The following is a 22,152-nucleotide window of genomic DNA, read 5'->3' as shown; positions in this document are numbered from 1 at the left end:
ATATTCCGCACTGGTGGATGTAATTCCAGTAATCCAACAACGATTCTTGAACTTGTCTTGAGCAAAAGCCCCAAAAAGTAAACCCATTGTGAACAGAATTTTGAAAATAATTCAAATCCCCAACTCCTGGGATCTTGGCTGTACCCTTTACTAAGCAAAACTGCAATCTGACTTGTTTCAAAACTGCAAGATAAAATTCAACACGTTTGCTCCCAATGTTAGTCAACATTGGGAATCTGTGAGGAAACAGTACTTCCTCTGCTCACTCTTATATACAACTTGTAGTATAAAGTTTGGCGTACATGACTTCTCTGTTCAAGCGTTGATATTCACATATTGAGGGTAGTGACCTGTAATTATGCCTTCCTTTACTAGAACCAAACTCATTCTTCTGCTTTTGGTAATACATGTTTGCTCATTCTGGATTTCCCCCAGCCGTTTTTATGACTTCAATATTACCCTCTCAGTCACATTGCCTTTTCTCAGACTTTTTCCTTCACTATCCCCAGGGGTAAAGTAGGCGGGTACGGTAGGGTACTGTGTACCCCTAAAAGATTTAGCGGGGCTACGCAGTACCTGCAAGAGAGAGGAGCGGCTGTCTGCTGTAAAAAAATCAACGGGTTCACTGTGCAGCCATTAGAGCACCCACTAATCAGCTGTGACTGATTAGTTTTTCAAGAACTATATAAAACACCACTTAGTCAGTTAATAAATAACTTTTTTCCCATTTCATATTGTTTCTGAACTGTTCGTGCTTTGCTAGAGCAGCGGTGCAATATGTCGATCACGGAAGGTTTTGAGTCGATCTCGGCATTAGGTGATGAACTGAACGCCGCCAGGACGCTGAGATCAGCACGTCCTCCTCTGACTCGCTTAAAACGTTCATGACTTTATTAAAGAACAACAATAAAAAAAAAAGTGTTCAAATTAATGACCCAACAAAAATAATATTCTCAGTGATTATTGTTTCAACAAGGCGTTGCGCAATTCTGTGCGTTTTGGTTCCATTACCAAAATAACAAGCAGAGCAGGAGTTTAAATAAACTAATCAACCACCACTGTGTTCAGGGAGGCTTATTAATAATCGCAAAATAAATATCAAGCCTGCAAATCTGATATCGTATCGGACTAAATGTTTTTAACGTAACCTTGCTCGGCATGAGGAGCACAAGCGGTAAATGACAAAGACAGAGAGAGAGTAAAAAGGTGCGAGTGGTTTTGAGTTGATCACCTGTTCAGGTTATTTTACCTTTGTTGTGGGTCTTTACAGCCGCTGTAGTTTCTGAACGTTCAATAAATGACAAACTTGGACTAATTACCTCGTTAGTCTGTGAGTATACGTCACTCACAACAAACATCAAACACAGTAAATATGTTTCATTAAGTATTTAACAAACAAATGGCTTCTGTCACGATAATTATGTGAAGTTAAATTGACTAATATTTAATTAAGAATAGTTTGGGCATCTCGCTTTGAGCTCAGAGTCTGAGAGGCTTTTCCTCTATCAAACTTTTTTTTGCCTCTTATTTAGTGGAAATATTGATGTTGATGAGATTTTCTCCAAAATGATAACCTTTTTCAACCTCTACAGCTCCACTGTTAAAAATGAGAATCCAACATTCACAAATGACAGTGAAATAAAATCCAGTCCAACATCTGGTTTGAGGTGATTCCTCTGGAACCTGTTGGAGGAAAAATATCCCAATTTCAGAAGATGAGCTTTTAACTTAACAGAGCTCTGTGGTTCCTCCTATCAGTATGAGAGTCAGGGTGAGGAGACGCCATGTTAGGAAGATGAACTGGAAGCTGCAGGATCTTCAGAACAAACAGGTCATGATGCTAGGCTACTGTTTATCCCTCTGTCTGGACACAGGATCAATATAACCAGTTTAAAACTAAAATGAATGGTTATATGCCAGACATGGAAAACTGGGATGACTCCATGCCATGATGTTCAGGATTTAGGTCTCATGGCATCTCAAGGTGTCAACATTGCTGCCAGTGGGTTGAGGGAAATATGGCTTTATTTTGTAGCAATTCAAGAGCTAGTACCCCCAAGAATTTAAAACTACTTTCACCCCTGACTATCCCTATCATAATACTTATAGACACAATGCAACGTGATGTCACACATGCAAGATCCCGCCATCCAGCTCCCTGCTGGAGAGCAAACAATGGCTCGCCAACAATGTGTACCACTGGATTTAGTTGTCAACATAACACATTAAATCTTAAATGTACACATTATTTATGAATGAAAAAGGAACTCATCACTTTGGTACGAATTGTCAACACTACGACAACTACGTAACAAGGTCCAAAGTTAGTGTGGTGCATGTAGATTCTAAGCTAAAAAGTGGCGGACCGTTCTTTGCGGCCGTCGCGTAGTTCCATGGGTCCCTACACGAAACACCATGTTTCCAGTAATGGCCCTCAGTGTTGCAACCGCCTGGACATGTCCCACTAAACTATACTAATGTGATCCTAATATTGAAGTGATTAAACATGGCAGAAACATGACTAATAACAATGAGTAAAAACATGCCAAATTCAATGTGATTCTGAATAACGCCGATCAAACATGATTAACACATTGCTAATTAAAAGAAAGAGGAAACAAAGAAGTAAAGTAGCACCTGTGAATTTGCTAATACTCATTTTAACTAGATGCTGCTGTTTGTTTTGCAAAAATAAAACCCCTTTCCATTAGTATTATTTCCTTTTTTTTTTTATTTAATTCCAAATTATTTGTAAACTTCCTGCCTTAGGAATTTTTAAGATTTGTAGTGTACTCGAAGTACATCTGTCTTGTTTTTTTTAATCCCCATTATAAAAAATAACTCCAAGAATAAAAAGTGTACCAAAACTATTTTAAAAATTTCATAATGATGAAGAGAATTTGAAGGAGCAATTTAAAAAAATTGTAGGATTTTAAAACTTTTTTTGGTGTTAATGTTGTACTGAAAAATGTTTAGTAAAATCCTCTAAATGTGCAGGCAGATAATTCTGCTAAAAATGAAATTTCATGTCAAAATATAATTCATTTGGGGGGTGCTGAGGTGGTGCAGGGGTTAAGCAAAACCCACATATGGAGGTCTTAGTACTCAACACTGCTGTCGCAGGTTCAATTCCGGGACTAAGTGAAATTTGACCTTGGGGCCCTCTATTTCTTCTATTAATGTGGATTGCTGCTATCAACAGTCAAGACAATTTAGATTATTCACACACCTGCTATAAACGTATTGCATCTCTGACAGTGAATTTTGTGACGGACTTGGCCAAACTAGCTAACACTCAGACTGTTGGCGAGGACAGAATTGCAAGTTGGATGCAAGTCTTGCTGAGACTCTCAGCCCAGCTGAGGATTCCAAAACTCACTAACGGGATGGAATCGATCTTGGAGAAGTTGCTAGTTTTGGTTCTGTGAAACAGCCACACCAATTTGGATAACTGGGAAGTGAGACTTTAGGGGAGATTGAAATTTAAGATCTTTCCAACCTGAAACATTCTGTATCTGAATTGGCTTTTCCTGTGTTGCCTTGGAAGGGCTACATATTTCTAATCTCCTTGAAGATATGTAAACATAGCACTCCTTCCCACCTCACCACCTCCTGTTATCCATGCAGCTGTGGAGGTGAGCGCTCCCAAGGACATGCCTTGATAACAGCATCACACCGGACTTCTTCGGGGGGTCTGAGTAACAGTTTCATGGCCCTATGTTTTGTCTCTCTGTTTTGTCCTTTGTGTTGTCTGAATGTTGCCATGTTCCCTAATGTGTCCTTTCCTCTTTTAATTTTTATTCCCCTTTTATTATTTAGAAACTGTGGAGTACTCACTTTTAACCCAGAAAATGAATTAGAACAAACTTAGAATCCAGAAAAACAACTTTAAACTGTGTGTAGCACATTATTTAGACCAATACTATACTTTTTAGATTATTCTAGTTTATCAGTATTCTTAGAAATTGTGGAATAATTTTCACAAAAATTAAATTAAAGATTTTAGCTCACACTTTAGCTTATTTTTAGAAATTCTGGAGTACCGGTACTCACTATTTAGACCAACGTCATACTTTTTGATTACTATGCAGAGATACTTCTGTTCTTGCAACCCAGAAAATGAATTAGATCAGAGGATACTTACCTATACTTATCTAGCCTGAACAGGAATATCTAGTTTATGTAATGGATCAACATTATTAGATTCTTCTTTTTTTATCTTCTTCTTATTTTGCTCTTTCCTTTGGTTTGTTATTTTGTTTATATTTCCTTTCAATTCCTGTAAAGCACTTTGAATTGCCTTGCTGCTGAAAATGTGCTATATACATAAAATTACCTTACCTAGTAGCAGTTCCACAATTTTTTTTGATAAACACTAACTTAAGAAACATGAAAGCAAACCTTTATCTTGGCTTTTTTCTATTTGTCCTCTTTCTTTTCTCTCTCCCTGAAGGATAGGTCCTTTTTTGCTACCTTGTTTTGCTAACTTATCTTCTACGATGCTGTGGAGGTTTGGAAGTGTTCTGCACATTGAACGGCAACTCATATTACTGGTGAAGCGTGACCTACTGTAGCCACCAGAGGGCCTCCAAAAGCAATTTGTTTTTAAATTTTTCTCTTTTTCCATAAAAATAATGATTTTTACATACATTATTAAATATATATTATTGTAAAAGCAAATCACAACTTTAAAATGAAATTGTGTGTTTTTGTTTTATAATGACAGAAATCTTTACTAAAAAAAATCAGTTCCATTTTGGGAGTCCCTAAGTGGCTCCGGGGCCCAAATTGGCTGCTTAGTTCAGATATGCCTTGGGCTGGCCCTACAATGAAGGGCCGTACATTTTTCTAAAATCATATCGCTCACCAGTAGTTTTGCTAATTTCTTAAAAGATTTTCTGTTTAATCAGGGATGAATTGAGATTTTAAATCTATAGAAATAAAAGGCATATTTGTAAGTTTCCTTACACTTATCCATATTTTGATTATAAACAAAATGCTTGCCATCTCTCCTTGCTTTGAAAGTAGTAAAGAAAAATACTACCTTTATTAGCTATAAGTTAAACAATAATGATTTCAAACTTTTACAGCGTGTTTCAAGACCATTAAGACACCCACAATAAAATTCCCATTCACACATATTCTCACTGATGATAGTAAGCTGCTGGATTACAACAACAGCTTCAGCTTGACAGAAACTGGTTGAAGGAAATTAGATATTATAACTCATAAATTTAGATTTTTCAAAGAGTTATTGAAGATCGTGATGGCTGTTGGCAGGAAAGATCTTCTGCAGCAGTCTGTACTTCACTGAATCTGAAGAAGCCTCTGAATGAAGATGCTCTACCTTCCCAAGATAGTCTCTTGAAGAGGATGGTCAGTGTTATCCATAATTTTCTTGATCCTATTAAGAATCCCCCTTCATCACTATTTCCAGAGGTTCCAGTCATCCCCTGAACAGAACAAGCTTCTTTATCAGGCTATTGAGCCTGTTTGGGTCTCTGGTTCTGATGCTGCTGCCCCAACAGATGACAGAAGAAGAGATGACACTCTCAACAACAGACTTACAGAAGATCTGCAGCATCTTGCCGCAAACCTTGAAGGATCTTAGCTTCCTCAAAGAAGCACAGTCTTTGAGGACTGCATCTGTCTCTTATAGATGCTTCACTGTTGCGTCTCCAGTCTAGTCTGTTGTCAAGGAAAACACAGAGGTATATTTGTAAGTTTCCTTACACTTATCCATATTTTGATCATAAACAAAATGCTTGCTATCTCTCCTTTCTTTGAAAGTAGTAAAATCTTCTTATTCCATGATGGAAACAGGAGGAACAGGTGCAATCCTGTTCCTCTTGAAATCAACAATCATCTTCTTTGTTTTGTTCACATTTAAGATGAGATGATTGTTCTCAACAACACAAATGTTGCTTTGACATCCACTTTCACTTCAAGATTGTGACACTGGTCATCTCCCCAAAAAGAAAATCTCTAAATATTTTTATAAGAGGTTAATTTTTTTTAAAACATGGTTACGTTCTTCCTTGTAGGCTGCTGAGCCTTATTCTAATTTTGAAACAACACTATATGCACATATGTTTTTTGACATATTTTATACCTTCTTGCTTATAAATAAGCATGGCAGGACAAATTGGAACCTCACTGAGGTCTTGGTTACTTGAAGTTTCTTTGTTTGTTGTGCTTTTGCAAGCCTTTTCCGTGCATTTAAAAAATATTTATATTAAACATTAAACATAATATTATAATTTTATTCCTATGACCATCACAAAAAAGCTTCAGGCTGTGCATTTTTTTTGTTACTTTATTCCCCGGTTCTGAATGCAGCGTTTAGTAAGGATCCATAACAATCTTTATCTTTTTCAGACTATATGCCAAGAGGTCATCTTCCCTCTAATGTGCTACAGAGATGAGGATGAGAGACTGTGGCAGGAAGACCCCTATGAGTACATTCGAATGAAGTTCAGTGAGTGTTCAAACATCTAGACTTGACTGTAAAAATATGATCATTTTAACACACAGATAAAATATGTTAAAATCTGATCATTTTGTTCATTGAAACCTACCATTAAGGTTAACTGATGGCATGTGATTGTAGCATAATTTGATTTCACCTCTGTATTTTTATTCAATGTGCATATGCTATGAGTCTCCGTTTACAGCAAAACCAGTAATAATAATAATAATAATAATAATAATAAATTTTATTTATTGGCCTTTAGAACTTTAGATCTCAAAGGGCACAAACAAAACAAGCAATTGTAGCGGATAAAAATACTTCAATAAATGAATAAAGAAGAGATTAAAACCAACATCTAAAAAAATGAAAAAAAAAAAAAAAAAGTTTAAACCTCAGAAAATAAATGTGTTTTTGTTAAGCTTTCAGTTTGATTCGATCCTGCTGCTCTGCTGTCTCTAGCTGATCTGGTTGTTTTTTTCTTGTGTATTTCTTTATTACAGACATCTATGACGACCATTCTCTTCCAGCAACCGCTGCACAGAGTCTCCTGTGTAAAGCTGCTCGCAAGAGAAAAGAGGTCAGGAAGATTGTGGGCCTTTGGTGCAAATATTGCACAGTTCAGGTTGGCCTGGTAAATGAAGTAACTCCATAGACATTTTCAGTGATTTTAGATAAAGCTGAAGAGGCAATATTGACAATGACATTAAGTGCTGTAAAATAAAGATACATGATCAAAGAATACTTGGTTAAAGCTACAGTAAGTAACTTTTATGAAAAAAAAAAATGTTTTTTACATATTTAATAAACCGGTCACTCTGAGAGTATAGCATAAAACAGATGATCTATACAAAAAATCAAGCTCCTCTGCCTTCTCCCAATGCTCCCGGTACTAACTGCAGAAATACACCACTCTGTCAGAAACTACCAATTATGGCCAGTAGTTGTTTTTCTGCCATTTGTACATTAAGCAGCGTGTACACAGCATTGATTGTCAGCGTTAAGACCTTCCTCCTATCTCTTGATTGGTTGACTGGCAGTTATTTTTGCAGATTGCAACAGTAGCTAAGAGAGAAGGTGAAGCTTGACTTTTTTTCCCCATAAATTATCTGTCTCATACTATACTTTCCCCACATAGTGAAACTATGTAAAGAACAATTTTTTGCTCAGATGATGGTGGTAGGAGTTTGTCCCTCAATTGGTGGGTTGCTGGATCAATTATCACTTTGTCTGCCTGTCGTGTCCTTGGGCAAGACAGTTGCTTGCTGGTGGTCAGAGGCCCCTGTGGTGTGGTGCGTGGCAACCATGCCTCTGTCAGACTGCCCCAGGATCGCAATGCAGTAACATTTGAATGTGTCCGTAAGTCGTTGAATGACTGAATGTTATGTGAAGCACTTTGGAGTCCTCTGGAGTTGATAAAGCGCAATGCCAGCCAGCTCCTATTTATAAAAACTACATACTGTAGCTTTAAAAACACTAAAAATATTAAAAGAACTATAATAATATATCACTTAAAAATAAGGAAAATTTTAAATACAAATTTTATATCAATTAAATACCAAGGAAAGGGTATACCATGACTTTTTTCTTTTTTAATAGAAACTATAAAGACAGATCACTATTGTTCATGTAATGCAGTCTTTCTCAAACTGGTGGTCTGTGGGCACCCCCTAATGGTCAACGAGATACTGCATATAAACAACCATCGTTAAGCTGAGAAATGCATGCTTACCGATAATTGCATTACTTGTCGCAGGTACGTGCATTGCTCTAAACCAGTGGTGCCCAAAGTGGGTCCTCCAGGGCCGGCATCNGTCATAGTGCCCCCTGATTTTATGTAACATAAACGTCCTTGATTAGTGTATATATTAAGTGTACCATTTTTGTGAACAAATTACATTTAAAATATATTTAGAATGTCTTTTAAATATATGAACTTTATATATTTTAAATATTAGTAGTGCGATCACAGTATGCTCCAGGTAAACATCTGGTTTACTATTATTGCTAATGATGTACACATTTTGACTACTTTATTATTCTTTATTATTCTGCTTTGTCACTTTGTACATTACATGCTTCATACACACTACAGTACTGCAAAGACATCAGGCTAACAGAACTCAGAAGGATCAATTACAACAGTTTCTGATTGAAAAAAATTACAATTCACATTTTTGAAGAGAACAATGCCAATATATTATCAGAATTGTACAAATTGTCAATATATTAAAAGTTCACAGACGATATGCTTATGAAAATTAGCTCAATAAAGGAATAGGTACAGGTTAGAGGTATGATCAGTGTTGGAAATTGACACTATGTAAATAAATTGAAATGAATTAAAATTATTTTTCTGTGAACAAGAAATGGTTGACACCAAATACTAGATCAGAAGACCAGGATGTAAGTGACTATACATTTTATTCCAACGAAGAAACAGCTTTAAATTCCACATTTCCTAACTTCCATAAATTAGAGCAGCTGAACTGTAAGAACAGTGCTATATAGTTTTTTGAAGGTTTCACCAAACCTTATAAAGGTTATACAAAACTAACCAATGAAAAACAACTGCTAACTGCAGCCGGTTCCATGTTAAAATGGGATACTCTTCGTTCATTTTGTAAAAGTTATCTGATTGATATTTTTGTCTAAATATCCTCAATGCTACATTTTTTGCTTATTTTTCTTTCTGCTATTTGTTTATCATGCATCTAACATATAATTAAATATTAAAAAAGCAATTCTAATTAAAACCTAGTTTCATGTGAATCCCTCTGTGTGCTCAATTGCTTACCTTGACTTTATCAGGTCCTGTTAGAGGCGCAAAGAACACATACAAGTTAAAAACCAAGCATCAGTCAAGTTAGCAGATTTAACTATTTACATTTCTCAGTGACACACAAAGACATGAAAAAGGAATAGAAATCAACATCTTTTAAATACTATCTGAAAATGAGTTTCATTCTGAAAGCATCTCCACTTGCTTTAAACAAGAGGTTTTCAAAACTACAATTAATAAACTACTAACTAAACTACTGCTACCTACAGTGTTAGCAACTACAAGTGGTGCTATGAAAATTAAACTAAGTGGAAACACAACAATCAATAACCCCTTTATGTAGAAATAATCTATTTAAAAAATAATCAGGGAGAATGTCATCTGTAAATAGAAAAATGAATAGAGCATGTCTAATATGACACCGATCCAAAAGTGTCACCACAAATAACATGTTGATTGAAATCTATTAATTCCAAGACATTTTTTCTTATCTTTACTTGCACAAGGGTGTGAGCTGTCTAATTAAATAATTCATTTATTTATAAATCTATTTAAATAAGTAACGATAAAAATGTGCTCCAACAATTTTTTTTCTTTGGTGCCAGTGTTAAATTACAAGAATGCTGTTTAACTAAAATGATTTAATAAAAGACAGCAAAATAATATCCAGCCCTTCTTGCTTCCAAAAAAGATGGTTAATTGCTGCCAGTAACTGCCAAAGAAATACATATTCAGATTTATTATTTAGCACATAAGCACTAAAAAACAATTAAAGTTGCCTCTTATACCTAAGGGATTTAAATTACAGAAGAAAACAGTCAACAACAACAATTAAACGATTGGTCTTGCATAAGTGCCAATATGATTTTTGAGTCTTGACACATAAGGACCTCGGAATTAATTCCAACAATGCATGTATAAGAAATACCCCAAATTACTTTCAAGGGTTTGTGCAAAATTATTTAAAAAGATGGCTTATATAACTTTCACAGCTTCAATTGAACAACCAAATGGAAGAGAAAACACGAAAGTGATTGGGTAATAGGGATATGTGATATGGCATAAAATGCATTTGACAGTACATATAGTATAGTATATAGTAATATGAATTGTGCAAAACTTACAATAGAAACAAAAAAATCACACACTAATTGAGTAAAATGTATTTATTTGTATGTGTTAAAACCATAACACTCGTTATGAACAGCAAATATTATTTGTGCACGACACTGTTTTGTTTTATGCTGCTACCTATCATTACCAGGTCTTCCTTTAAAAATCAAATTTTAAGGGGGACCTGGCAAATTACTTGTATTTAGCTTTTTTCTGCTCCTAGTTTTACTGTTTAATCCTCCCTTGGTCTAATGGTACGTTCAGACCAAATACATTTTGAGCATCAGGTGCATCTGGTTTACATTCAAAGTCTATGTGAATGTAAGCACAGTCTCTGAATGTTTACAGCAGGGGCGCCACCAGGAATCTTCGGCCGCATGACAAAAAATTTAATTGGGCCCCCACTGGGCAACTACTGTTAAAGTTTCTTGAGTCTATCTCCATATTTGTTAAGTTGTTACCATGTTATGACAGTTTGTTATGAGACAGATAATCTGAAAAAAATCAATCTCCTCCACCTCCTCCCTGAGCTGTTATTGTTAGCTAAAGTAATGCACCGTTCTGACCAAAAACAACCAATCAGAACCAGGAGGACAGTCTTAGTGCCTTTAATCAACCTCATTCACTCACTGCTAAATGTGCTAATGGTGGAGAAACAACTTATCGTTACAGGAAAACTGTTTATCTGCCGTCATTGGTGGCTATGCTACGACAGGCTATGCTAGTTGCAGCTTAGCACAGAGCGAATGGGGGGGAGGCTGAGCAGCCACATGAGATTGTGATTGACAGCGCTAAAACCCGCCTCCTGCCTCTGATTGGTTGTTTCTAGCACTGGGAGAAAGCAGAGGAAATAATTTTTTCACAAATTATCTCTCATACCATACTGTCACAACACAATGACAGTTTCAACAAATATGTAAAAAAAAATTTTTTTTATAAAAATGACATACTGCAGCTTTAATTTCACTAAGGAGAGGATGGGTCAGGAGGGACGTGGCAATATATATCTGTAATTTGAACGCAAAACTCTTGTCTTTTTCTCTCTCTTATCGCTTAAAACTTGACTTCATTGTTTTTCTAGGCAGCTTAGTAACAGCCACAGTCGTTCTTGTCTTGTACTGACTGCTGCTGAAAACGTCACCATCAAGTGCGCCAAGCAGGAACGAACCATTTTATGCAGATACAGGGGGGAGTCCAGTGTAAATATAGATGTGTGCTTTTTGGTCTGGGAGGGGTAACATTTAATCTTTACTGCTAAAAACAATTTTTAAAAACACAATAACAGTAACTGACAGGGCCCTGATTTTTTTTTTAATTTCTGTAAATTCTTTTTTTTTTTTTTTTTTTTTTTTGTGGAGGGCCCCTCTCATCAAGGGCCCTTAGAATTGTCATAACTTTTCCTCCTATACTGCGCCCCTGGTCATTTTTGACAAGTAACATGTTTGGTGTTTAAGAGGTGGTGTAATTTCTGAACTGAAATCCCAAGTTTTTTTTCTACTGTTTTTTTACACTATCCATAGTGTGCTTGTGGTTTTGGAAAGATCGTCAGTTCGTCACTTTGTCTCATTGATGCTTCCCCGCTGTCTGACCGTGACATCTGCCTTTCTCCTCCTGAGCATTGCTAAGACAGCAGGAGGGTTAAAAAGCAGAGTCCATTGGTCTTTACCTTGTGGAGCTTTACCTTGTGTGGGTCCTGGCAGGGGTTGCACCAATCCTTCATGTACTCCTGGTTTCCCACTGTCTGACCAAGCATTCCAGATCCAGGTTCATATAATTAATGTTTTTGCCTTTTTAACAAGCTCTTGCCTAGCACTGTCAAACATGCTGCTTGTTCTGTCTTGATGTCAGCCATTACGTCATCAACAAGCATTACCTCAGTTAGCCGGTAGACTGCAGAGTTCTATTCAAATTTCTATCGTTTCTACTGTATACGGTTTATAATGCAAATTTCTATTGTGTAAAATGAGGAATTTTGGAAATGTTTTTAAGATGTAATGAATATGACATAATGACAATTAGTTCAAAGGATCCAACTCTACGCTAAGCTAATTTGCTGTGGTAATTTTACTTTAACCTTTGTTCAATATTTTTTTACATTACATAAATATAATATTATCATGTAGATGTATGCTTCCATTTGAAATAAGTAATGTTTTCTACTCTGTAAAGTTGTCACCCTCTATTAAAGGTGATTTTATTAACATTTTGTTGTGTGTTTTGTAGTGTCCTTGAGTGTCAAGAAACGTCCCTATTACATTAAATAAAAAAACGTTCAGGGACAAGATTTTCAGCCATAGCTGTTTGATGCGTGCTGGAAGATCTATTGCAAGAACTTAAAAGTGTGTTGAAAAAAGAACAAAGAAGCTCACTGATTACTAAGTACAGACACACATACACACGCAAACGTACACGCACACATCCACATACACACACAGCAAGTTCATGCAGGGTCAACAAACAAAAGGAATGACAGTTGAGTGGTGATACTGCCGTGTCTTGTGTTAGAAAATTCTACAGTCAGTAATATTAAGAAGCAAGAAAAAAACATCCCATTTAATATCTGAAATGTAAACTTCCCTAAAATGCTCTGGTGTGTGCAAAAGCTTGCATGCATTTTTATTTGTAATATTTGTTGTAGTACTATTTTGGTATATATTTCTCAGAACTTCTAATGTATTACAAATGATAACATATATAAAAAGCAATTTCCTAAACCTTAAAACAAAAATAGCTTGTTTCATCCACAATGCTGTTTGGCTGCCAGCCTGCAGGGTCGTGAGCAACGTGTAGGCTTGTGTGGGATTATATTTTGTCTTTTATTACAATATGCGATAAAACACTTATTCTTTTATTACAATATGTTGCAGTTATTGAAACTTATATTAATTAACTCAGTATGATTTGTCATAATGATATCATGGTATCACAGCTCTGCTGCTCTGGAATATTATGTTTGCACATTCTTGCACTGGTCAGCTCGAACAAATCAGAGATAGTGTGGTTCCAGGTTTTGCACCTGGAGTTGGAGAATCTCAGAAATAACAAGTATGACTCATAAAACCAAAACTGTTAAAAGTAACCAACCATCATTAGTTAGGCAAGCAGATGGTGCGGTAATATTCCAGAAGCGGCTTGTTTTGCAGCGTAAATGTGGCTTAAATCTATGTAACTGCAGGTAATCAGAGTATATACCAGATCTGACTGAATCTATGCATTTTTTTCTGTCTGATTTCTGAAAGACATCTTTTGCATTTTATTAAAGTTTGGTTGACTTTCACAGACGAGACTGCTGACTCGTCTTTGATCTGTCTCATCATTAACCTGTGGGAAGATGTGGCTTCATTTTTCACAATTGCTGTATATGTCAGTTAAGTTTGGGCCCTACCCAAGCTCCAGTTTCTTAATGCTGTTATTTCTGAACTATAAGCCAATACTTTTTTACATGCTTTGATTCTTTGCTGTGATACGGCTAATGCACTGCTTTTAACCAACAGGTTTCAAAAGGGTGGACAGCTGTGAGATGAAGAGGACAGCAGAAGTCCAAGAGCAAATTTACCTCAAAACAAAAGTGATGCTGAGAGAGACAACGAAAGAGAGACTAAGGAAGTGTGTGTGAGGCTGTTCAACTCTGACACTAAAGAAGTCGACTTTGATGGTTTCAGTGTGCAGGAGTTAGACTAGGACCGCAATCAATTATTTTTCCTTTTGCTTTAAGCAGCCATATTACAACAACAGTTAGGAAAAAACATTTACGGTATGTATTTGTATGCTACCAGTACGTATTTCATTAAAAATATATTTCTGTATAAATATTATGTTAAGCCATACTTGTTTGTGGCTTATGACTAATAGTCTGGAAATTACAGTGTTCACTCAAAAAATCCTTCCATTTGTCAACTCATTGCACATGGAACATTTCTCCAATGTTCTTATATTTTTTACCTCCATAATTTGTGAGAATTGTTTTAAAGATATTTTTGGCTTTAGTGGCTGTTGTGAGGTTAGTTTCTATTGTACATCTGGAGTTACGGTAGTTTGGTTTCATGACCATTAGGGGAGCACTAGCAAACTATATAGAGAAACTAGTTCAAGTAAGAAGCAGTTCATGTTGTTACCTTATGCCAGTGTTTCTCAAGGTTTCTACTCAGACGTTACATAGCAGTGTTTCTCAAACTTTTTCAGGCTGAGGATCACTTAACCCATTTAACAAACAGTCACGGACCACCTAACCTGAAATTGCCCCCACGATAACACATCTTTATATATAATGCAACCTGAAATGAAAATATTAATCTCTTAACTCACATATTGTTGTTTTCTTTGATCATCTTAATGAGAAGAGTGGTGCTGTTTGGTAAATGTGACTGGCCACAACAAAGCCATGAACACGTCTACTTGGGCATTTTGAGTTATTCACTGATTCTGATAGTGTGGAGTCTAAGCTTTCCAATGATGTCAAACACACAGAAATGAAAGAAATTGTTCTTTACTACGAAGTGTTATGTGCATTAATGACATTTAGGGCTATTTGTGATTTAGAAGCACAATTACAGAAAAATAGACTTGAGTTGCCTTAACAGAAACAAAAAATCCTTTTCAGCACCATTAAGTATAAAAGTAATTAACCCATTTCTAGCAATTGTATTTAATTAATTTAATGTAATGATTTTTAATTAAATAAAAATAACAATAGCTGTAGATGTGTAATCAGAGCATCATAGGCAAGCAAATTAATAAAAAAAAAACAAAGAACAATTCTCACTAACTGAGACGCGTCCTACTGCTCACCATAGAAATCCAATCACTCTTGAACAACACATCAACACTTAGCAGCAGCTATGACTTAGCTTCCTCTGATCATAAGTAGTCCTGGAGTTGTTTTCTTTCCACCAGCATCTGCAGCCTTTTTTTTCAGTGACTTGGTTTTAAGCCAGTTTTCCAACATTATTTTTAACGCACTTCTTTGGTAAACTAGCTGTTGCGACAGGTGCATTGAGCTCCATCACGGCAAATGAACGTTGGTTTACATGCAGTACCTCATGGACCACCAGTGGACCACAGTTTGAGAAAGACTGCCTTATGCTGTAGCTAAATAAAGAAGTATGGCTTTTCAACTGACGATTACCTCTTGTGATTTCCCTTATACCAGGACATGGTGACAGAATTAAGGATTTAAATGCCTACAGAGAGAGCACAATGGCAAAGTTTGGACCTCCAGAACCATTTCATTTTACGGAGCCTGAGGAGTGGCCAACGTGGCGGAAGAGATTCTCCCGCTTCAGAGTCGAGTTGAAACTTGACAGAGAGAGCGCCGAGGTGCAGGTAAATTCACTCCTGTACTCTGTGAGGAGAGATGCTGCACCTATTTTCGGCTCTTTTGTGTTTCCTGCCACATCCAGAGTATCAGTTCACTATATTGATGCAGAAATTTGACAAACACTTTGTTTCAAAGAGAAACATTATCCATGGCTGCGCCTCTTTTCACAAAAGGAGCCGGAGGGCCAGTGAGACCATAGACATAATATAAGAGTAGACCCCGCATTGGCCGCTCTGGCACAGGAAATACGGCGGCCATCTTGGAGCGGTATATCCTCCTACTTTGCTCAATCAAAACAGCAGAAGATGCCTCAGCACTGAGGGATATTGTTGTTCGGATCGATGGACTAATGATGCGAGGGCTCCACAGACAACATTTCACAAGTAAGATGGACATATTATTGTGATTAGAATATTACTTTACTGTATTTATGTCCACCGGCGAGATACCAGCTAATATAAGCGACAGTGCTTGGTGTAATACGGGTTCAGCCCCGCTATGAAGGCTAACTGAGATTCTGTAAATCTAAAAAAATATATATATATTCTCTAACATTGACTTAGATTATCTGACACAAGGGCCTATATTAGAAATGAAACAATATAACACATATTATAAAACTTAGACTATGTGTTATAACATTCACCGGCAAAGTTTACACAGGTGGTAAAGACTATTATTTATATTCTTTCACTCTGTCAAAAGTAAGATACATCCTAAATCTTCCGTTGTGAAAGTTTCCTAAAGACACGATGTGAGGAAGAAGAGGGAGAAATCTATAAAGAGAGACGGATTCACTGCATTTGAATCAGTGAGCAAGGAGCACAGAGTCTCATTAGTGAATGCTGCAGTGATGGTATTTGGGCAGTGACAGAGCTGCTATACTGAACAACAGATCCTGATGATGCTTTTCATATGTGCAACAAGCCATGTGCATGTGTGGATGAAATGTATATTTTTGTCAAATCACTTGGGAGAAATTGTCCACTTTTCTTCTTGCATTTAGTTTTACTACTTAGATGTCTTTATAGCCTGTAGGTCAAAGCATGTGCTTAAAAGAATCAAAATATAAGACAGGAACACCTAGTGTCCCTCTTTATGTGCAATTTTTTATGTTACATGGACAAGGAGAATAATATTTTCAGCCTATGGTTTATAGTCTCATTAAATATTTTTTCTGCCGATTTGACTTCTCTACATGATATCAACAAATACATACATGTTGGATATCTCAGCAAGCTTTGACAGTTGAACAGTATCACCAAGTCTCAACTTACGGAACTGACATCTGTAAAACTGGAGGTAGATTCTTTAGGAGCATTACTTGATGCTGATGATGGGATGAAGGGATCTTTTCCACTGAATGGGTCACCTAGACCTTTTTTAGCCTGGAAATGGTCTATGACATCAGCTCCAAAAGGCTGGAAAGGGTCACATGGTTTGGAAGGATCTGGTGTGGCAATCAAGCTTACTGGTGTTGTTGTACCTGGAGACAAAAGACACAGTTAAATGAATAGATAGATTATCAAGACAGATGCATTTTCTTGGAAAACAAATCAATATCCCATAAATAATGACAGAAAAACTAAAACCACATAAGGTTACAAAATGTACTNAGATGGGAGGGTGGGAGATCGAATTCAGAAGCCAAATCAGTGAAAGAACAAAAAGATCATTCCCTATAAAAATCCTTGTAACATTTTAGTCCCTTATTCTGCCAGAAGGAGAAGGTTGGGTCAGTAATAGCAGGTGTAAACACTGGGTTTTTTAGAAGTGGGGTTAGGACTATGGGGCTTGTAAATTTAAACTGTTTCCTAAACTGAAACCATATTCACAAAGTATCTACATATGTGGGGTTGTCGGTTTGGCCAGAGGGATTCACAGAGGTTGGACCTGTCAGTAAAGCCAAAAGTGAGGCTGAGGGACATGAATGTGCTTCTAGTTGACACCAAGGTAAATCAACTGAATTAGACCAGAAAACAATTTTAATTAAGTTAATACTGAAAGTTGGATAAGCAGAGGCCACCATAGAACTTACAGTTCTGAAGTATTTTTTGTCTTACTGTAGGAGTTTTGCCATTCCATAAAAAATTAGATATAGCTGAATCTAATGATTTAAAAAAAATGTCTTGGTAAAAATACATATGAAGAGAAATAGAAATTTTGGCAAGATGTTCATCTTAACAGTTCTTATTCTCCCAATCAAAGAGAGTGGGAGGGACCCCCATTTTTGAAAGTCTTTTTTAATGTCCACAAACAGTGGAAGAAATTTTTTAGAGTACAAAGACTTAGACAATCTAGTTATGTTGACCTCAAGATACCGAAAACGCAAAGGACACAGCTTAAAAGGAAAGTCAGACTGGGAGAGCTGCAGAGCCAATTGGTTAACCGGATAACATTCGCTTTTGGCGACATTAACTTTATACCAGTGGTGGTTTTGACACCTTTATTGAGACATACGAGTCGAAAATTTTACAGTGTCTGATGAATATGTTCTCCGCTATTGGTTTGCAATTCCCCGCTTTTTCTTTTAACGCCATAATAGCTTAATGCAAGAGAAAACAGAGATCCATTATGTAGAAAATTTGATATCACCCTTAACTGTCCAATCTATCAATATAAGAGGGGGTGCATTTTAATTTAAGCCTGCCAATATCTGCATCCCCTGTCTATTGTCCTATTGATATGAAACTTATACCAGTAGCTCATAGAACAAGAGTGATTATGTAGAAAAGGTGAAATCCCTCTTAGCTCTATGTTTCTCCGAATTAGCAGAAGGATGCATTTTTTGGCAAAGCAAACTAAAGCGTTCCAATATTTGCATACCCTATCTGTTTTCTCCAAATATTATCCTATTGATATGAAACTTATACCAGCAGTTCACAGAACATGTGTGATTACGTAGAAAAAGTTATTCAACTCTTAGCTTTTTATTTCTTCAAGTTAGGAGGGGTGCCCATTTTTTGGCACAGCTAATTATTAGTTTGCCGATATATGCATGCCCTGTCTATTTCCTCCAAATATTATCCTATTGATATGAAACTCATACCAGTAGCTCAGAGAATAGGTGTGATTAGGCAGACAAACTTACATCTTTCTTAACCCTCTATTTGTCTGAGTTAGCAGGAGACCTATATTTGGCACAGCAAATGCCAAATACACAATATTTGCCTGCCGATATTTGCATGCTCTGTTTTTCAGCTCAAAAGGTGTCATATAGATATGAATGTCACACTGGTAGCTCAGAATATATGTGTCATTATCTAGAAAATTTCATATAACACATTCTGGAAAGGGAGATTTGGAGACCCCCGATGACCTTCAGGGCATGTAATTCTCAGCAGGCATGCATTTCTCGGCATAACACCATTTATTTGCCATGATGTGAGCTCAAACTACAACGCTATCAGGTTTATTTGAATCACCAAAGGATTGTGTTAAAATAATAATGGATAAGTGGCTTAAAACCAGATCACTCAAAAGAAAAGCTGTAGATACCGGTGGAAGGAAAACAACTCCAGGACTACTTATATGATCAGAGGAAGCTAAATCATAACTGCTGAGTGTTGATGTGTTGTTCACTAGCAATTAGATTCCTTTGAACGGTGCTATGCGGTGAGCGATAGATATGGCTCGTCTCAGTTACTGAGAACTGTTCTTTGTTTTTTTATGACTTTGCTTGCTCATGATGCTCTGATTACACATCAACAGCTATTGTTATTTTTATTTAATAGATAACTACAATTGATAGAAATGGGTTTATTATTTTATATTTAACAGTGCAGAAAATGTTTTTTTTGTTTCTGTTAAAGCAACTCAAGTCTATTTTTCTTTAATTATGATTCTTAATCACAAATAGCCCTATATGTTACTAATGCACACAACACTTGATAGTAAAGAACAACTTCTTTTTTTATTGCCATGCGTTTATCATTAGAAAACTTAGACCCCACACTTTCAGAATCTGTGACTTATATCAAAGTGCCCAAATAGTGTTCATGTCTTTGTCGTGGCCAGTCATATTTACCAAACAGCACCACTCTTCTCATTAGGATGAACAAAGAAAACTATAATACATGAGTTAAGAGACTAATATTTTAATTTCAGGTTGGATCACATATTAAGATGTGTTATCGCGTGGCAATTTCAGGTTAGATGGTTTGCGAGTGTTTGTTAAATGGGTTAAGTGGTCCTCAGCCTGAAAAGGTTTGAGAAACACTGATGTGATGTAAGGGGAATACCTTGCATTTAATTACAGTTGAACTATGAAATAACCCTGAGAAACTAATCAAAAGAGACATTTAAGTCAGAAATATGGTGGCCTTCCAACTTCTATTGTTGTCTCAAATTAGTGATAATCAAACTTCCCATACATCATCTTCAGAAAACTTTACTCAGAAGCTGTATCCAAAGCAGCACCAGTACAGCTCCAGGCTCCATATCTTCCTCAACATGCGTTCTTTTTGACCCTACTCTTCATTCTTACTACTTTCTCTTGTAGTTTGGTTTTTCTACACTTCCAGCCTGAAGTGACTGTTTCTTTCTGTTTAGGTTCAGGTTTATTTGAATCACAGATGCTCAGTTGTTGAGGCAGAAAGACAAAAACTAAGATATATTAAGGAATTCTGCTTACCTGACATTTGAAATTAACAAATTCAAATGTCCATAAGGTTCTAGAGCTTGACTAATCAAAGGGCTTGAAAGACAGCAGTCGGTGATCATCTCTTTTCAAATCATCATATTAATGTTGAATAAAAGTGGTTCAAGAATGTTGCCTTCAGGAACTCCAAGTCTAATCTGCAAAAATTTAGCACGTATAACAGAAAACAAACTTCCAGGGATACTTTGTAGACGGAAGTCCTTCATTTGTTTATCTGAGAAAATCCTAAATAAATTTAAACTTGTCCATCTAACTCTCTTTTTTAAGTCATGTAGGTTGTATTCTACCTTAAAAAAAGAGCAGTTTAACTCAATCATGAAAAGTACAAAATTAAACTACATTTATTTTTCATAATGAATGGATACAGACTTTTGGCCTAATCTGTAAATAAAGATGTTCAGAAAGGTTTGACTTCGCATGTTTTCAAAACATAACTTGAAGTTGATGGTTTCTGCTCGTCAGATTCTCCCTCAGATGATGGCGTTCTGCCACAAAATCCTGGCAGACCCCTCTACTGACCCCCGGAGTAAGGATGGAGCACTGCACTGCATTGGAGCTCTTGCTGAGCTCTTACTAAAGGTATATGGGAGTCCAGTTCTGTCACTCATTTGAAAACATGACTGAGTAAATCCTGATACACATATTTGATGTAATGTATTGTGTGTTAAATCTCATTTCAAAGAAGAGAATATACAGGGAGCAGATGGAGTCAATGCTACAAAACTATGTGTTTCCACTGCTCAATTCTCCAATGGGTTACCTTCGAGCCAGGGTGAGTAACAGTCCCAACTATTCATCCATTTTTTTTATTTTTTATTTTTTTGAAAAGCTTATCTTAGTCTTTCAAAAATCCTGTGAGTGGATTATACAAACCTGGACTTTTCTGCCGTGATCTACCAGTCATGTTGGGTGCTGCATTGCTTCAGTCCGCTGTGTTTCCATAACGAGCTGGTACTTAGGAACGCAGTGGAGCTGGTCAGACAAAACCTGATAGACGACAAAGAGATGCCTGTTAAGGTGGAAGCAGCCATTGCTTTGCAGACACTTGTGAGCAACCAGGAGCAAGGTGCATTAACTAACATTTTGAATGTTATAAGTTTTATGATTAAAGGAAAAAGCATAATCTTTACACTGCAACCTCTGCTCTTTGTGTAGCCAAAATGTACATCAGGCCATGCATTCGCCAGGTGATGCAAGAGCTTCTACATGTGGTCAGAGAGACGGAGAATGATGACCTTACCAACGTCATTCAGAAGATGATTTGTGAATACAACCAGGAAATGGCTGCTATAGCAGTGGACATGACACAAAACTTGGTAGGAACAAGCTATATAAGTGTGTTAGACATTGTCTACCTCTACCAAACTCTTACTACACTGCAAGTATTGTTTGAAGTGCATCTGACCTCTAGTTGGTGGAGAAGCACCATTCAGTTTGAGTCAAATAATTTTTTTTATTAATTCATTAAATAAAGCAAAACTAAGAACTCTCAAATTATGGTGTATAAATGTATGAAACAGTATTTGATGCACTTTTTTTTAGTTCAATCATAAAAAGAGTCAATTATAAAACATAAATGGGGAGAAGGTAATTCCTTTATATTCTTATGGCTTCATAATGACTACCTCTTTCAAAAAAATTGCAGCAGGTTTTTCTGTATCTATGAAAGAAATAATATTGACCTTCAGACATGAGCCATGTCTGAAGTGAGGTATGAGGATGCCGACTGACTGTTTCCTCATGTTGTTTTATAGCCATGGCCTCTACTTGTTCAACTCAAGCTAATTTGTCAGTGGAAGTAACACACCTAG

The 22,152-nt window shown here is 36.5% G+C and overlaps 1 protein-coding gene and 3 long non-coding RNA genes across 5 annotated transcripts in view; 2 read left to right on the top strand and 2 right to left on the bottom strand.

Moving 5' to 3' along the window:
- The first annotated feature begins 3,071 nt into the window (after positions 1-3,071).
- LOC106937233 (importin-8-like) overlaps positions 3,072-22,152 on the top strand; it is a 35,396-nt gene continuing 16,315 nt past the window's right edge. Inside the window, exons 1-7 of the mRNA XM_015018644.1 lie at positions 3,072-3,095; positions 6,379-6,478; positions 6,973-7,049; positions 20,804-20,920; positions 21,024-21,113; positions 21,242-21,407; positions 21,497-21,657. Of these exons, the coding sequence (XP_014874130.1) occupies positions 3,090-3,095; positions 6,379-6,478; positions 6,973-7,049; positions 20,804-20,920; positions 21,024-21,113; positions 21,242-21,407; positions 21,497-21,657 (717 nt within the window). The 5' untranslated portion in view covers positions 3,072-3,089. The remainder of the gene's footprint in view (positions 3,096-6,378; positions 6,479-6,972; positions 7,050-20,803; positions 20,921-21,023; positions 21,114-21,241; positions 21,408-21,496; positions 21,658-22,152) is intronic.
- On the bottom strand, positions 8,284-17,168 carry LOC106937236 (uncharacterized). 2 transcript variants are annotated; one of them, XR_001422345.1, is made up of 2 exons: positions 16,959-17,168; positions 8,284-9,283 (listed from the first exon to the last, which is right to left on the bottom strand). It is a non-coding gene; the product is annotated as an uncharacterized LOC106937236 (long non-coding RNA). The 2 variants fall into 2 exon arrangements; XR_001422346.1 differs by having other exon boundaries at positions 17,006-17,168.
- Positions 11,338-14,533, bottom strand: LOC106937234 (uncharacterized). The gene is made up of 2 exons (XR_001422344.1): positions 11,922-14,533; positions 11,338-11,858 (listed from the first exon to the last, which is right to left on the bottom strand). It is a non-coding gene; the product is annotated as an uncharacterized LOC106937234 (long non-coding RNA).
- Positions 14,407-15,109, top strand: LOC106937238 (uncharacterized). Its single transcript, XR_001422348.1, has 2 exons — positions 14,407-14,488; positions 14,527-15,109. It is a non-coding gene; the product is annotated as an uncharacterized LOC106937238 (long non-coding RNA).

This window comes from Poecilia latipinna, unplaced genomic scaffold (genome assembly GCF_001443285.1).
Source record: "Poecilia latipinna isolate Pla-1442-1.1 unplaced genomic scaffold, P_latipinna-1.0 Scaffold2300, whole genome shotgun sequence".
Lineage (NCBI taxonomy): Eukaryota > Metazoa > Chordata > Actinopteri > Cyprinodontiformes > Poeciliidae > Poecilia > Poecilia latipinna.
Note: the sequence above shows the minus strand (reverse complement) of the source record. Positions and strands in the feature narration are given on the sequence as shown.